General features: G+C 44.6%; 1 protein-coding gene across 4 annotated transcripts in view; it reads right to left on the bottom strand.

The window, feature by feature from the left end:
* TENM4 (teneurin transmembrane protein 4) overlaps positions 1-18,146 on the bottom strand; it is a gene marked incomplete at both ends in the record, with an annotated part of 389,090 nt that overhangs the window by 191,628 nt on the left and 179,316 nt on the right. For all 4 annotated transcript variants that reach the window (XM_080708704.1, XM_080708705.1, XM_080708706.1 and 1 more), the window contains one exon: positions 2,494-2,664. In XM_080708704.1, the coding sequence (XP_080564830.1) occupies positions 2,494-2,664 (171 nt within the window). The remainder of the gene's footprint in view (positions 1-2,493; positions 2,665-18,146) is intronic.

Below are 18,146 nucleotides of genomic sequence, written 5' to 3'. Positions count from 1 at the left end.
TCATGGTATAGGGACTCTGACCTTAATTTTGGAATGAGCTCTTCTCCCTGATACCCTCAGCAGGGACAAGATACAGGCACTCACATCAGGGCTAAAGACTTTTCCCCCGGGATGTGTCTAAAGAGCTAGAGTTTTAGCATCACAATTAAAACCATAAACTGAATAGACATTGGTTTGATCAGGGCAAAAAAAAGTAAGAACCATGTGGTCTTACATAAACTATAAGAAGCTTTGTGTTCTGTTTTTTGGAGTGATGTACTTTTTTGTCATAGTAATTGCTTCTGATGCTGACCACTTTCCAGCACTGCACTGCATTTAAGGGGTTTGTAAACAGGATTTCCATTTGCATGAGTAATGATAGATAATCCCTTTAAGCAAAAACGCTCCAATTAAAATAAACCAATAAGCTGGCACAACTTTATGTTGCCTCTTATCTGTACCTTCTGATTCTTTGGAAAAACTAAGCAAAATCTAAAGAACCCACAAACTAATTTCATTAGATTGGGAGATATCAGATAGATTCAACTCCTGTTTAGAGAATGTCTGTTAGAGGTCAGGAAGGGAAGAAAATACATTTTGCTAAATAAGACCCTTGACTGATTCCTTGAGGGCTAAGCATATCTTAAATCTATGTTCTTATACGCTGAACTAAAGACAGGCTTTTCTTTACACTATTCAACTATGGCACCTGATGTTATAAACGGATGCAAGCATCACATGCCAAGAGAAAGAACCTTGGACAGAGCCATCTCAAACAAATTTTCAAGAGCCCTTAGTTAATCATTATGATGGTTCTATTGCTAATTTATATGTGCAAATTGCAAAATGTAATGAATCTTAAACATAATATAATTTACTATCCTTTTGAAGAGGAGAGAAATAAAGCCCAGAATATCTTTTGAGTATATTTGTTTAAGGTTGTACCATGGATCAGTGGCAACAGCTGGATTTGAACTCAGGGCTCCTAACTCCTAACTCAGAGCTCTTCCAATGGCTCCATTCATGTGGTCTCCCTCTCTCCATATTCTTTTAAGGGACAAAGAAAGCAGAAATTATTCAATGTTTTAAGTCTTAAAAAATCTTTGCAAAGGTGAGGACCTCTTAGCCCCTCAAAATTGTGTGTAGGGTTCTTGTTTGGCTTTCTGGAAATGTCCCCCGTTCTTACTTCTCTTAATAATAATCACAGGTCAAGAGTTGACCTTGCACCTCAGCACCATCATTTCAGAAGTCATAAGTAGACAGCATGACCAAGCACACACCACCTTGTCAACTAATCTGATGGCTGGAAGGCAAATCTTTGAAAGGACAAAGAGGCTCAGAAGACATGACCCTCAAGTTCACGTAGATGAGAGGAAATAAGCTGTGAGCAATGAAGGCCATGGCCTCCTTGTTGACTAAGGAAAACCAGGGAGATAATGCAGGTCACAGCGGATGCAGGAGAAGAGATGGCTGCACTGCTCAGAATAAAAACCAGAGTGGTCCATGAGCTCAGATGTCTTTCCTGGTCCCAGTTTTGGTGAGTCTGTGCCACTTGTGCTAACAGAAAAAGAATTTGTATCCATGGCATATTAGAAAGATTCCTGAAAAATTTAGATCCTCAGTTTTATTGATTCCTATTGAAAAACACCAAATCCCAAATGCCATCACTTCTATCACTGATGGAAATATTCATGTTTTATTGTACAATCAGATTTCACACCCACATCTCCTTTGGGGTCCTGTAACTATGAGGTGGGTCAGGTTGGGAAGATTATGCAGAGAAAAAGAGTCTTGGACTCACAGACCTGGGCTTATTTTCCAGACACTACCATCTGCTGGCTGTATGACCCTGTGAGTCACTTAATTAACATAATTCTTCGTTTTTACATCTAGAATGGGCATAAAAACTATGCTTACCTCACAGGGTTTCTGTGAGAACTAAACACGGAATGGAATGCTCTTAGCAAGAAGCTTTGAAACAGACATGCCATGCAAACACTGATGATTACTGTTATTGCCACAGATGAGGTATCTGGAGCTCAGAAAAAAATGAAAGTGTCTTGTTCAAGGTCACATGGCTGGTAAATACTAGAGCACCCGAAGTGATGTTTCCACTGAACCACAAAGTCCAAAACCCTCCCCATGATGACACGGCACCTGCCACCACCCTCGCCATACCCCACTCCCATCCCATAGCTGCCTAATGATCCCATGAGATGTTCCCAGAAGTCCCTTCTTGACCCCGCACAAAGATGGCCAGCCCAGGGTGTGAAAGCCCGTGATGCTTCCCTCGAGCTATGGGATGGGATATCACTGAACGCTGCTCTGAGCTCACAATGACACGGAACTACGATGAAGACACAGGTGGATGGCAGCCGCCGTGGAGTGCAGAGGGATGCAGGAAGCGCCAGAGCATGAAGCTGTGAGCCAGGCACACGGCAGGCAAAATGGAGTTCTCCTTGGTTCAAAGGCAGACACAGAGGACTCACGACACGGACAACGCAGCAACCCTACCTTCCGTGGCTCCTTTGCCTTTCCTGTCAGGGGTCTCTAAGCCAGTGCCCCCCGAGGGATACAGGGAGACGTCCGTTGGCACAGGCCAACTGCTGGCTGTGTCCTCCGTGATCTCATACATCTGCCCCTCCATCGGCTGCAGGTGCCAGTTTAGGCCAAACAGGTGCATGGCTGTGGTGAGCAATGAGAAAAGTCATCTTTTTCTGCAGGTGGCGGAAACGGAGCTCCCAAGCCATAAGGGAGGGGTCGGGGGGCAGGGAGCTGAGACATCCAGTTAGGTTTAACAAGAGCCCTGAAGAGAGCTCGTATAGTGCCAGGCCCCGCAACAGGGGTTAGGGACACAGAGGTGGTTAAGGCTTGGACCCTGTCCTCCAGGGGCTCACAGTCTAGTGGAGCTGGGGGTGGAGGAAGGTTCAGGAGGTTTCATTCTTTTGTTTCAAAAGATAAATGACAATCTGGAGGAAAAAAATTGCAATATGTGACACAAAGAGTTAATTTCCTTAATATAAAAAGTTTCTACAAATAATAAGCAAAGTCCAGTAGCTTAGTAGGAAAGTAGGTAACAGGATATGAACAGACAGTTTATAGAATAAGAAATACCAGTGCTCTGCATCCTAGGAAAAGACTCCTGACATTACTCATGATGAAAGAAATGTAAGTTAAACTCTGAAATATTATTTTTCACATATGGTTTGGCAAAGATAAAAAGGACTGAAAATACGCTATATTGGCAGAGAATGGGAAGCCAGCGCTCTCCTACTTTGCTGGTGTGAGCATAAACTGGTATTTAATAAAAGCTATTGAATTTAAAACATGCACACTCTTTACCCCAGAACCTAAAGGTTGCAATTCTAGAGATTTCTTCTCCAGATATATTCACACGTATACTAAATGATGTACCTGCAGGGCTAATCAGCACAACATACTTTTTAATAGCAAAATTTTATAAAGCAGTCCATGGATAAGGGGCTAGGTAGATTATATCCATAACAAAATAACATAGCATTATGAAAGTCCCTATGCGTGCAGCTCCCTATGTGTGTGTGGTTTTTTTTTTTTTTTTCTGGGATGAAATCTATAACATGAAGACGACTGTATTTGATATAGTGCCTTTGGGTTAAAAAATTCCTGTATTTGTATCAAAGATTTCTAGAAGGCTATAAAAGACATTTGTAATCATGGGTGTGTCCTATGAAGGAAAGAGATGTCTAGGTGAGGAATAGGAGGGAGACCTGCTTTTCAGCATACACCATTTGCACATTTTAATTTTGTACCATGTACATGTCTGTCTGACTTTCTTCTCTCTTTCTCCTTCCTTCCTTCCTTTTCTTTTCTTTTCTTTTCTTTTCTTTTCTTTACTTTCTTTTTTTGCAGGTCTGGGGATGGGACCCAGGGGCATTTGATCTCCGAGCTACACCCTCCGCCCTATTTTTTAATTCTCTTTATTTTGAAACAGGGTCCTCTTTATTTTGAAACAGGGTCTCAGTAAGTTGAGGAGAGCCTCACTAAGTAGCTGAGGCTGTCTGCCAACCTTGACCCACCAGTGTCAGCCTCTCGAATGCTGCACCACCACGCCCTGCACATTTTCATTTTATACCATGCACATGTATTTTTGTTAAATTATTTCCCCAATGTAGCAACTGCTAATAGTCTGCTAAAAGAGGCCACGAGAGTAAAGAGTGAACACTGCCTGAGATACACAATGCCCAAGAAGGCTGAAAAGCCTATTTCCAAAAAGGTCTGTGTTCTAGTGTGAAACACCTGCTCAAACTCCACTTTTGGAATCAAGCGTTGGGCCTCGTCAGTAGTGCAGACCCACATCTTCCAGGATGTCTACTCCAATTTTCCACATGCAGAGTAAGCACGCAAATTCCTAGATAGCCCACCGCCTCCACATGCAGTGTGTGGCATCCATTCCTTTGATGAACATTTTCTAAAAGCTCCCTCTCAGGTCGACTCTGGGGAGGCACCATTGGATTAGGCTGTTCTTGCTTCCATGAACTTTCAGGCAAGGAAAGAAGACAGACAACAGAATCCATGCAGAAGAACAAGGCCCAGATTTGGGTGTGACTGACCCAGAAAGAAGGCCATGAGAACTCAGGGACGAGCTACAGAGATGTGAAGGCCTATAATAATATTTACTAGGGACCTGAGGTGTGACTGGCTGTGTGCCAGATAACTTTGTGTCCAATCCTATGGCAACATCACCGTACCCAATTTGTGGAGGTGTTCATCAACGCTCAAAGGCTAGAGTTCTCAACATGCACAGACGATGAACGCCCAGAAGGTGGAAGTGCTTATTACCCTGATTTGATTATCATGCATTGGACATATGTATCAAATGATCATACAATGCCCCATAAAGATGTACCGGTATGTCTCAGTAATAAGCAGATTACTTTTTTAAATTCCAGTACGTGAAAACTGTGATAATTATAAAACTCTTGTGAGTATGCCCCATGTCTCAGACATTGTGGTAAGGGGACTGAGAACAGCATTTCCTTTTATTCTCACAACAATCCTGGAAGGAGAGCGTGAAGAGCTTCACTGTACAGATGAGGAAACAAAGGGAAAAAAAGACAAGCAGACAGATGCAAGGCTAAGCAGCCAATGAGCAGCAGAGTCTAGACTAGAACGGGAACTGTTGGAATCCTGAGAACGCTGCCAGTCTTTCCAGCCTGGAGGCCCAGGCTCTACCTTTGGTCTCATTCCCTCTCAGTGGCTGGATCTAGCAAAGCCGGCAGGAGAGAGACAGCTCTGTCTGCACATTAGCGGCCTCCATGGCTTTTGTGTCTCTTTTTAGGTAGCAATGTGGGATCGTGTGAGGTAGAGGCAGTTGTGCAAGAGGCCCGGGGTTATGGACAATGTCATGGGTGATGGTTTAGTGTGTGCCTGGAGCATGCAGCACAGTCTTCTCACTTTAGGTCCAAAGCCAAGCCACTCAGGGGATGCACACATGTTTAATTTAGCCAGGAGGCTGTGCTCTGGCCACAGCAATGACATCCACCCTTTGCTCTCTCTTTGGTGACTCTGGTGCAGTACTGGAGTTAAAAAAAAAAAAAAAAAAACTGGTTTTGAATCCTAACCACAGTAGTCTCATCTGAGAAGTGGGGATATAGATATCACAAAAGACTGTGGTATCGATGAAGTACCGGGTGGCAAAGTGCTTTGCAAAGTGCACACATGTGTGACCACCATGTTTTCTAACATTTGTGCTGCTGGTAATAATAATGAGCATGGTGGCTGGCATTTACTGGGCACAATTTCAGGTACCAGGTACTGAGAGAGGTGCTCGCCACTCAGTCTGAGTGGTTGACAATAATAAAACTATTCACTTGCTTGGAAGGAGGGAATGCTCTATTTCCCAGGCTGTATTAGCTCACATTTCTGCTTACATCCTTACTGTTTCAATCTATATATCGTCAACTCTAAAGGTAATGGAGAACTTATTTGAACTCCCAGACAACTCAGATACACGCAGCTAAACGAGCAGCGCTTCTTTCCCATTAGAATCAATTATCTCATCTACGTGTGCGAAAGTGCTGTCTTGTTAAAAGGTCATGAGAATTAACTAATTCCAGAATGAATAGAACTCTCACAGCTCCCAGAGAAACATTTTTATTGTCAGAGCTTTCTATTCATTTTAAGACGATGCAAAAGCAAGTTTTTGCTAGGCCCGGGGTCCCAGGGGAAGCCAATATGGCAGGAAGGACCACAGCTGGGGCGGTAGTTATTGGCGCCCTTTTTTTTTCTACTTTGCCCCCTGCAAACACACTGGCCCACAAAGCTCTGAGGCTGATGTGTGGTCTCTATGACCTGTGGAAGGACATTCCTGACAGACCCCTTGGGAAAGTGTAGTTCTGTGTCCACCTCCAACTGAGGCTGACTCCCAGGAGACCCGGCAATCCAGGAGTAACTATGGAGGCTGGAGAGTATGGAGGTGAGGCCAGGGTCACCAAGATTCATCTGAGAAATGGCTTGCTGGGAGGCAGAATTAGATACAGGTGTAGGATGGGGCAGACATTAAGATATGAGAAGTAGAGCCAGGCGAGGTGGCGCAGGTTTGTAATAGCATTTGTAGTAGCATTCGGGAGGCTGAGACAAGAGGACTGCAGTTTGTGGACAGCCTCAGCTACTTAGTGAGGCCCTCTGAAACTCTGTGAGACCCTGTTCCAAAAATAAAATGACTAGCTGGGCGTGGTGGTGCACGCTTGTAATCCCCGCTCTTGGGAGGCGGAGACAGGAGGATCGCGCAGGTTCGATCTTCCTGGCTTAAGAGACCCTGTTTCCAAATAAAAAATACAAAAAATAGGTGTCTGGAAGTGTAGCCCGGAGGTAGAAGGGTTTCCAGGAACCCCAGTACCAGCAATAAATAAATAAATAAATAAATAAATAAATAAACAAATAAAATATAAATAAATAAATAAAATAAAATGACTAAAAAATAGGGCTGGAGGGTCGCTCGAAGGTACAGTGCTCCTGGGTTCTATCCCTAGTACTGCCAAAACAAAACAAACAAACAAAAAATATATGGGAAGTAGCCCGGCATGGTGGCGCATGCCCGTAATCCCAGTACATGGGAGGCTAAGATCGGAGGGTTATCGGTTTGAGGTCAGCTGCAGCAACTTACTAAGGCCCTTAGCATCTTAGTGAGACCATGTTTCTAAATAAAAAAATAAAAAGGGCTGGGGGTGTAGTTTAGAGGTAGAATGACCCTGGCTTCAATCCCCAGTACAGAGAGAGAGAGAGAGAGAGAGAGAGAGAGAGGTGACAGTCACACAGCAATGTCATCTTAAAGCCAAAATATAAGGGACCTTAGTATGTGATGCAGGGTCTGAATTATGTCATGCTATCGACTGCTGAATTCTTTCACTGTGCTCTTTGGTTGGTGGTTAGTTTTATAGTCTTGGGTAATAGGCAAAGGAAAAGGAGCAGAAGGGAAATAGTCTGCTCTATTTTCCTCTTTCCAAAGGACAGGCACATGCTCAGCGGGAGACTGTCCTCTCCCGCTCAGCGGGAGACAGCAAGCTCAGGGCTGCTCCCCACAGCCACCTAAAGGACAGCAGCAACACAAAGACTGATGCCATTTGCTATTTGCATGTGCGGTATGTGCCAAATGCTTTATTTACAGTATTCGATTTCATCCTCATGTCAATGTAGGTTGAGAAAACATTAGTAGAGAATGTGTACCATGGAGCTGGAATAGAAACTGAGCTAGAGTAACATACTCTAACTTCCTCAGAAAGGCAAAGTAAGTTATCCCAAGACACACAGCGTGGTTAGTGGGAGGCAATTTTCAAACTCAGCAGCCAGTGTTCCCAAACCACATCTCCTCTATTTTCATATTTTACTTTATTTTTCTTTTTTGGTGTACTGAGGATTGAACCTAGGGCTATTCTACCTCTGAGCTACACCCGTAGCCCTATTTTATTTTTTATTTTGAAAGAGGGTCCTGCTAAGTTACCCCATGCTGGCCTCAAACCAGTGATCCTCCTGTCTTACCCTCCCAACTAATGGGGTTACGAGTGTGCTCTACCATGCCCAGCTCATATTTTACTTTAAATAAAAGATATGGGCAACATAAAGACACCAGCAAGGAAAGGCAGAAATAAATATTGGTGGCTGGAGGTGGGGGTAGGGAGTTATGGTGCTAATAAATATTCTCTGGCCCTTACTTAAAGTTATGGAAAGCAAAAAAAAAAAAAAATGTATGTTAGCCAGGTGATATGGAAATAACAGTCATGGATTAAAAAAAAAAAAAAAAAAACAAGCTAAGAAATACAAATGGTATTTTCCAGCCTGTTAAGAATGGACCAGACCACTGAAACAATATAAATTATAATTACTGTGCTCTGCATTCTCTGAAGAATTAACAGTAACCACCCACTACTAGTGTATTTCACAGGATTATCTAAATTACACCCTGCCATGTGTATTTATAACTATAATACAAAACGCAGCTCAAGTATACTGAATGTGACCCAGATAAGAAACTCTGGCTTTCCCCCTTAGACTAGTTTGTAATTCACTGAAAAGGTGAAAAGATGCTAAAGAGTTCAGGAAAGGGCTATGGAAAGGTAGTGGGTTCCCGGGATCACCCACAGTGAAATGTTAATGATTTCTAAAAGCCCAGAGCCAGGGCGGCAGAAGCTCTGATTCCTTGGCTCTGGTCAATCGGATCCCAGGGCTGACATTTTCCTGTTGCCTTTTCTTGCTTAGCAAGACATGAGAGATGGCTCAGAAAGTGCAAGTTCCAACCTGACATTTTTAAGAAATGCTATAGAAGCTCAGACATTGAAGACTCCCCAGCACCCAGCCAGCAGGAGACAATTAACAAAGTCATTATGCAGGGCTCTGCAATGTGACCCAGGAGAATTCCTGCTGCCAGAACCCAGGCTTCCTTTCCCCAAACCTAATACAGAAACCCACTTGTATTTGTACACTAGCAGCTCGAGGGAGAGAATAGAGAGGGTGAAATCCACAAGGATCTATCTATCTATCTATCTGTCATCACCTGTCATTTATTTGGTACTGAGGCTTGAACCCAGGAAGCTTCTATCTCCAAGCTACGCCCCCCCCCCCACCAGCTCTTTTTATTTATTTCTTAAAATTTGAAACAGGATCTTACTAAGTTGCTGAGGCTCTTGCTAAGTTGTGCTGGCCTCCAACCGTCTCAGCCTCCCGATTACTGAGATTATAGCCCAGCTGGCACTGTTGATTTAAGTGGCATTTTCAAGCCAGGCGTGGTGGTGCATGCTTGTAATCCCAGAATTTGGGAGGGTGAGACAGGAGGATTGTGGTTCGAGGACAGCCTCAGCTACTACATAGTGAGGCCCTTTGCAACTCAGTGAGACCTTGTTTCAAAATAAATAATAAAAAATAGGGCTGAGGGTGTCACTCAGAGGTAGAATGCCCCTGGGTTCCATCCCCAGTACCACAATAAAATAAAATCAAATAAACAAATAAAATTTATAAAATAAATTCAGCCTTCTCAATAGAGTCCACCCATTTTCAGGTTCAGAAGGCAGTGAGACCCAACCCAGCCAGATTGATACCCATTTACCTGTTTTTATTAAGGCTTAAATTTAGGCGGAGTTTGTTTTTAAATAGAGTCACTTTCATAAAATCATTGGAAAGTAACAACAACAACATAAAAAAAGGCAAAGTGACAACAAGGAAAAATAAGATTTTTTTATCCCCCAGGTTCTATTCCTGGTTTTACTATAAAGCCATATTATTTAAAAGTTCTGGAACAGGAAGCAAGGGACAGGGAGAGTATACTGCAGTGTTATAGGAAAAAAAATTGGATGCAACCAGTGTCTAAAAATAGAACAGCTTGGCCAAATTGTGATACAGGATGGACTACAAGGCACTGATTATAAAACAATAACTATGACAACCAGCCATGAGGGAAATGCTGAAGATATAATGTTAAGGGAGAAAGAAGCAGGACACAAAATCACATGTTTTTCCTGACTGTGTCTCTGTAAAACCAGATATAGAGATGAAAAAAAAAAATCTGTAAAGAAAAACTTAGAAATCACACTAGGCTTTGAATCATAGTGGTAAGATTATGAATACATTTTGTTCTCTGGTTTCCAAATGCACTTTAGTGACGTTTCACATTAAGAAGGAAGCTCCACAATTAAGTCTCAGGCATAATAGGTAAAAGAGAAGGGTGGCAGGCAGAGGGAGAAGGTCCTAACTTCCCACCTATGCCATGTGTCAGGCGCTAGACTGGGAGGTTACCTTTGCTCTCTCCTACTTTCCTTATGTGAACCTTGAGAAACTGGTCTAATGAGTGGAGAATCTGGAGGCTCAGAGAGGCCCTGCAGCTTACCCAAAGACACACAAATAGGAAGTGATAAAGCCAGATTTGAACCCAGATTGGAATGGCTCCAAAGTCTAGGCTTTCCTCCTTGTACATCTTACTACTGATGAGGTAGGATGGCTAAATTATTTATTTTTAAATGAAGGCAAATTGGCCTTCATTGGCTGACAGCAAAATTCAGATTTGCTCTTTGGGGACAGCTTGCTAAGGGGCTCTCTTTTCAGGGACGAGCCCCACGTTTTCACATCCTCATCGCACAGTCAAAACCACGTAACTGCAAGTCAGCCACTTGTCTGTGTGCAGATTCAGCCTTCTCAACAGAGTCCACCCAGTGCGCTCAGAGCTCCATCGTATTTAGTGGTGACTCTGGGCAAACTACCAGCCTTGCTGACTCTTACCTTCCTCACTTGTAAAATGAAGATAATACCATCTACCGCAAAGGGTTGAATGGGAAAATATGTGTAATTTGCTCAGAAAGCTGCCTGGCACAGAGCTGGAGCTCAATAAATGGCGGCTGCCACCATGCCACTCTTCTGTGCTGTGATTCTAACTCTTGTATCTCCTGGAAAATTTTGTTGAAGGAAGTTCTGTCACATTATCTTTTTCTTTTCCCCTCTATTCCCCACAATTCCCCTGCGTGCTAAGGACAAGCACCTATTCCTGTGAGGTGACAGACTTTGGGCACAGGAATGAGAAAGGTTTGCCCAATAGATAAAACAGCTTTTAAAAGCACAATCACTAGAAAGCAGTCGTGACCACGTGGAGGCTAATTCTAAATCCAATAAATATACCGCTTTCCCTCCTGTCTTTGGAGAAACCTGACTGCAACAATCAGGGCTACTGTCTCTCACTACCAAATTAAGGATTTTCTGGAGGATGGCCTGGGCACCATTCCTCATTTTTCTGCAGCACTCCATGCAGTGGGCAGGGAGGCCTCACAGCGAGGGCTCATGGCAGCTGCTCAGCACTTCTGTCTATCTAGGTGTGTGGGGGGGTCGGGACTTGGGCTCCACAGTGGGAAACAGGTGTGCCCACAGCCCACACAGGGGAAAAACAGTAAGTTAACTGGGAACCCTGAGAAGCCATGGTGGCAGGCAAGTTGTAGGAAGCGGGGCCAGAACAAGACTTGTACAGTATAGAGTCAATAATTACTGCAGTAATAGAATGTCTTTGCTGGGCACCTTTCCCCAAGACCTTTTTACCAAGCCCTCTTCTATACATCTCTAATGCAGGGATTGGCCAGCTTCCCCCAACCTTTGGACTAACCTTAGCCTAGTTGGTCAGACATTTCCCTGCCAGATTAAAAAAAAAAAAAAAAAATGGCAGTGAAGCACAGTGGTTATGAGCAGGGGGCCTCTGTAGCCAGAAAGACCTGGTTTGCTTCTCAGGCTCCGATGGCCAGGTTGTGTGACTACTTCACTCTTTGGGTCTCAGTTTCCTCATCAATAAAATGGTGATAATAATACCCATTTTCAAGGAGATGAAAGGTGATGGTGTTGTTTATTTTTGTTTGTTTGTGGTACAGGGAATGGAACCCAGGGGCTTTGCATCCCCAAGCTATACTCCCAACCCTATTTTACTTTGAGAGAGGGTCTCACTAAGGTGTGGAAAGCCTCTCTAAGTTGCTAAGACTGGCCATGAACTTGCAACCCTCTGTCTTGGGTTCCCAAGTACAAGTGCGCACTGTCATGCCCAGTTGGTGATGTGTTTTATAAGCTGGTTATGGGGCTTGGCATTTGACTGTCTTTCGCTAAAGATGGCAGCCTTCTTTGTGGGTATGGCCATCATCACGATCATGTTGGATCATGACACATGTGGTGTATCAAAGTTTCCATTGAGAGAGTGACATATAAGGCCCTACCAGGCCTGGGGAAATCAGGGAGCCCCAAGTTTCTACTCTGGTGTTGGGGGAGGTTGCTATGCTGACTTTTGGGGCTCAGGGGTCCACCCGCACCTCACAGCACAGATGAGATCTTGGCTTGGTTAGTGTACTTGTGGTGGGACTTGGGTTTGACCTGAGGTCATGTCTTCAGGCTCCTAGTTCTGAGATCTTTCCACTAAATGACCCTGCCTTGAATTCACAGTGGAAGACCCTGCGAAAAGAGGAAACCCATCCTCATTGCTTTCCCTCCCATTAGGCTGCCTCCTGGATGCAAGGAGTTATCTCTGTAGGCCTATGGGAAGAGTAATGAACCCACAGACAGGCCATGTCAGACCATCATGCATTCCCTGCAGGTCAGGGATAATTTCTTCCATTTCTACTCCAGTATCTGCTCCAGAGGAGTGAAGAAGAAGGGAAAGGGAGGAAGCAAACATCATGAGAATTATTATAAAACATTGGCTCTCACTTATTAAAATTTTGACCTGTGCATGATAAAATGCTAGAGGAATCACAGTCATTACATCATTGGAACAACTCTTTCAGGCAGATGCTACTAGTAACCCCATTTTATGAATCAGGGGCCTCAAAACAGAGTCACAAAGCAGATACTATTAATTTAATTCTGTATCTCTGGAAAGCCAGGGCTCCTGAGTCAGCTATAACTGCACCATCCATCACAGTAGCACCGAAATCCTAGAGCAGGCCCTGGTAACTGCCCACCCTGAACTCTTCTCACACCAGTGCCATGGGAGACAGGTCAGGCTTGCACTAGTCCTGATCAGAATCAAAGTGGTTTCTGATTAGGGCACTGCCAAGGGAGCAAACATTCAAGGGAGGGGCCCTTAGAGGCCACATGCTTAAACCCAGTGAAAGCCCCTGTCTGGTCTTTACAATCAAGGCTTCAGTAATGATAGGGGCATCAAAGAGACCCAAGGGATGGCTTGCCTGGTCCAACAGCTTTGCTGGGGGCACAGTCAGCACTACGCTTTGGGCAGGAGAACACTACGGTGCCAGGCCTGGGAGAGTGCCCGTCATTTCCCAAGGGAGAGGAATGTTGGCATAAACTCTGCATGGCCATATTCCTTTCTCTGCACCCCTCCTATCCAAGTGCCAATGCTGACCCCAAGGCTAACTAAGGCATCTCCATAGAAAGGTGTCTCAACATAGTTGAGACCAGCCTCTCATTATAACACATTATCCTATTCTTCACCTCTACTAAAGATAGAATGGTACAGAAGAAAAACTTGGGGGTGGTTAGTCCTGAAAGCTTCTGGAAAGATGTCCATTGCTATGTTACCTTTCCACAGCAACAGAATATGCACCATGGCTCGGCCCTACAGAGAATCCCTTCCATTTCCTGGTTTCCTTTGGCACACCAACCATGTAACTGATTTTTTTCCCCATGGTCCAAGTCAATTAGGAAGTAGTCCCTACTGCACCTCAAATGAAGTTTTGTGTGTATATGATTAGGATATCCCTTTTCCCTCTGGAACATTCACTTCGGCAAGAGGAATGAAGGCAGACAGCTTAACATGGAACCTGCCACTTGGATTAGAAACTTGGGGTAATATTTCTCCATAATGAGAAGCATTTTGAAAGGTCACTTTAAAATTTAATGGAGCAGAGTGTTTGGTATTCTTTCTTTATTCCCTATAGCTTCCTAGTCTCCTGCCCTCCGCCAGGGCAATTTCCAGCTCTTTAGGATCACATCCCATTTCCTTGCTCTTTGCCCTTGTTTGCTCACATGGCAAGGCTATCAGTAGCTATGAGCCCTTGTTGTCCTTCCTGGAGTCTACACAGAATGTGTAGATTAGCCTTCCATTAGGGCCTTTAAGGAGGCTCAGAGTTCCAGGCATTGCCATGGTGATTACGATGACACAATGATACATAACAGGCACCGTCATCAACAGGAAGCTATACCATGCCACACACAGCACCGCACACTTATGACCAGTGCCACTGAGTCCTCCCCAAGTGCCCAGAGGAAGGGGTCATGGCCCTCGCTGCAAGGTGAGAAAACTGAGGCTCAAAGAGGTTCAGCAGCTTGCTCAAGGTTTCTATCTCATGCAAGGTAGAGACTAAATTCAGATCTGAGTCAGCTCCAGGTTGACCTAAACCTGTCCATAGCCACTCCATTACTTTCTGATGGGTTATAGAACTGGGGAGACACAAAGATGGAAAAACCTGCCAGTCTCAGCACTGTATGGACCTGCCTTCCTGCTCAGATTTTGTTGGAACAGACACTTGAAGCACTGCCGCTTCAGAATGGAACTGGTTTACTTCTTCCCTCCCTTCCCTCCCCTTCCTACTCCCCTCTACTGTCTCCTTCCTTCCTTCCTTCCTTCCTTCCTTCCTTCCTTCCTTCCTTCCTCCCTTCCTTCCTGTATTGTGGATTGAACCCAGGAACATTCTACTTCCAAAGTATACCTCCAGCACTTTTTTAATTTTTTGTTTTTAAACAGGGTCTCACTAGGTTATTGAGAGTCATGATACTTACTGAGGCTGGCCTTGAACCTGTGAAGAAGCCTCCCAAAGCTCCTGTATTAGCCTCCCAAGTACTGGTATTACAGGTGTGTTCCACTGTGCCCAGCTGGAAATGGCTTCAGATGAGCATATTCAGTGCTTATTGAACATGATGTCTGATGATCTTCTACCTGCTTAGGCATATCATGGTAAGTGGGGTTCTCTGTCCCTTGACACACCTGCCTGTCCAGGCCCACTCTGTGTGTGTGTGTGTGTGTGTGTGTGTGTGTGTGTGTGTGTGTGTGTAACTGGGAATTAAACTCAGGCATGTTTTACCTCTGAGCCAAACCTCTAGCCTTTCTTATTTTTTCCTTTGAAACAGGGTTTTGCTAAATTACTAGACTGGTCTTAAACCTGTGATCCTCCTGTCTTAGCCTTGCAGGTACTGGGATTACAGGCATGTGCCTATATGTATGGCTAGCTTCTCTATTTTTAAAGAAAATTCCCTCATCAAGTCCTACTGCAAATATTGCCTCTTCTGTGAGGCCCTTGCTGTCCCTTGCAGCTGAAGGCAGCCTCTGTCCAGGGCCCTTACCATTACTTTGCATGAGTCCCACAAGTGCTGTCCTGATGGTATGTCTGCTTGTCCTTCCTCCTCTGCTGGTTTCCCTGCCAACCTCAATGGGCAGTGGAGCAGATCTGCAGGGAGTATGTGCCAGGCCCCAGCTCTGACCTTTTCCAGCTGTGTAGTGGCAGGTAAGGCACTTAAGTGTTCTACCCCTTGGTGTATGTGTGGTAGTATTTAATACATCTACTGCATCACAGAAAAGTTAGAAAACACAAGTTGAAAGAGGGTTTCCAGTTTCTGGAAAAGAAAAATGCTATTTATCTAATTCTCCTATCTGCCCTCAAAAAACTCTTTTCTTGTCTCTTCTCTCCAATACACTTTCTGCATGCATGGTTGGGTGAAACTCTGTGTGCTCACCTACATAGAGACACAGACAGACAGACAGACAGACAGACAGACAGACAGACAGAAGCTGGAGATCTTGCTGTAGAATCCTATAAACAGCCTGAGTGGTAAGATTGAGACAATGAGATTAAATGAAGGCTGCTGCACAATTCAGGATGATGGCATTCTTTCTCTTCCCTCACTGGATGCTGTGAAGAAAATCTAACTTGGGGCTCACAGGCATTGGCAAATCTCACTGCCTGCCACACACTGGCAGGAGGACCTTCCTCCCAAGTGAAAGGCTATGTGTGACAACCTACTAATGCCAGATGAAGCCTGAAGAACTATAGAGTCAGATTCCACGAGGGGCCTTGGTCAGTAAGTGGTGGGTCTCAAGGTCCCCCAATGTCCCCCAGGTCTCCTCTTTGCCACACAATCCTGCAGTACCTGGGTACAAATGACAGTCCCCTCAATGCACAACGCCTAGTGCAGAAAGGGTGAATGTCCATTTTTCTTCTTTGAGAAAATAAGTCAGTTTCTGTCTGTCTCTCCTGCTCTCAGCAGTTCAGATGGGGTGAGCCAGCCTGGGTCCTCCAGCACCCCCACTATGATGAGTGCACTCCAGGAAGGGTGCAGGCCCTGGGCAAATGTCAGCAGTGCCCTCCCTCTCTCATGATCTGGCTTTGGACAAATGACTTCGCCTTCTTGGGTTTCAGTTTCTCATCTATAAAAGTAGCATTAAAAAAAAAAAAGGTTCCTAGCACATAGTTGGCACTTGACAAATATTTGGTAAGATTGAGAAGATTACATGAGAAAAATACATTAACACACACAACAGTGCTTGCCTGGCACGTAGTAGCTCTCAGTTCACGTGAGCTGCCATCTCTATATTGCAGGAGCAGAGGAAAGTCGCAGACAGGATGGCCAAGCCCACTTGTTTGCTCTGAGCCTCAGGTATGGGGCATAGTGACACCGGAGAAGGCCCCTTAGGGCCAGCATGGTCTATACAGAGTCAGAAAATCTGCTTTCTAGGTCCAGCTCTCCTACTTGCCAGCCATTCCCATCAAACAGGTTATTTAACTGTAGCCTCAGTGTCTATCTCTGGAAACGTTATTACTAATTCTACTGGAGTAAGGACTGCTGGAGAGGATCCTGCATCTGAAAGGGCTAGCATGTAGGGAAGGGATTCATGATGGGTTTGAGCAGCAGAGCCTCTCCCCTCAGGGGGAGGACAGCCAGGGGTACCGCTGTGCAGTGGGATTCCTATAGTATGTTCGGAAGCCTTCAGTAAGATGGAGATGGAGGCCCAGAAGGAGGGAAGATGCACAAATGAACATTTTACTGTTCACTCTTCTGAAACAGGTGCGAGAAATTGCCAACATTTCTGTCCGCTGTCTTCTGCCTTTGTGTAGGCTGCTCCATCTTTCAGAAGGCCATTCTTATCTTCTCTTCCAATGTCTGACTTGATTTACAAGCTCCCTGCCTGGTGGATGCCTTATCTGATCTTCCCTGGATAGAATGAATTGCTCTCTCCTTGAGGAGCCCACAGGGATAAGGCTCAAAGTCCAGTACCACACAGCTATCATCTGCCTGGTATCATCTGCCTCCCCATGAAACTCTTTGTGACTCAAAGCCAGCGGTGCAGCTTGTCCGGCTTTTTCTGTCCTGTGCAGCCGAGGATACAGCACAGCAGACAGGCTCTGTGAGTGCTCCCCACCATTTTAAACCTGAGTGTGTGGGGTTCCCCTTTACTTAATCCCAGATTACCTAAAATCCCTGCATCCAGGGATGGTCCCTAGCTGCTGAACCTGAGAAGGTTTAAAATTTCCAAGGATCCAGCTGCCCGCAGGGGTGAGAACAGCACGTACTCAACGCCCGCTCTGGGCCGCCTGTTGATGGTACTCTGTGCAGATGTTCTTTCGCTTAAGCCTCCAAACACCACTTAGATATTAACTGATGTGTTTTCAAGGAGAAACCAAGATGCAGAAATTATAAAACTTGTCTAAACAAAGGCCGGAATGCAGGTCTTACTTGTCCCAAAGTCTATGTTTTGGCTAGAAGGCTGTCCTTAGAAGGATGTTTAGTTATTGGTTTTTTTTTTTTTTTTTTTTTTTTTTTTACTGAGAAGAGGAAGCACTGAATGGAATAAAGAAATTTTTTTGATTTTTGTTTTTTGTTTTTTGCAACCATCTCACCTGGCACCTCTCTTTTCTCCTGCTCATTCTTCTCTAACTCCCTGCAATGATGTGGCTGGGTTCAGCTTCTCCATATCTACCTTGGGATCTGGCACCTGAAATGATGGTCCTAATGTCCCCTTCACAAAAGTTCATGTCCACAAAGCAAGAGAGCAGTCACTGGGGAGACTGAACCCTCTTTGCATGTAAGTGCAATTAAATTATGCTGTTGCATAGTAATTAGGAATAAACAAAAGATAGCCAGGTACTGTGGTACATACCTATAATCCCAGCTACTTGAGAAACTGAGGCAGAAGGATTACAAATTTGATGGTCAGCTTGGCCAGTTTA

This window comes from Muscardinus avellanarius (assembly GCF_963383645.1).
Source record: "Muscardinus avellanarius genome assembly, chromosome: 1".
NCBI classification, from domain to species: domain Eukaryota; kingdom Metazoa; phylum Chordata; class Mammalia; order Rodentia; family Gliridae; genus Muscardinus; species Muscardinus avellanarius.
This window is presented reverse-complemented; position numbering and strand designations above follow the sequence as displayed.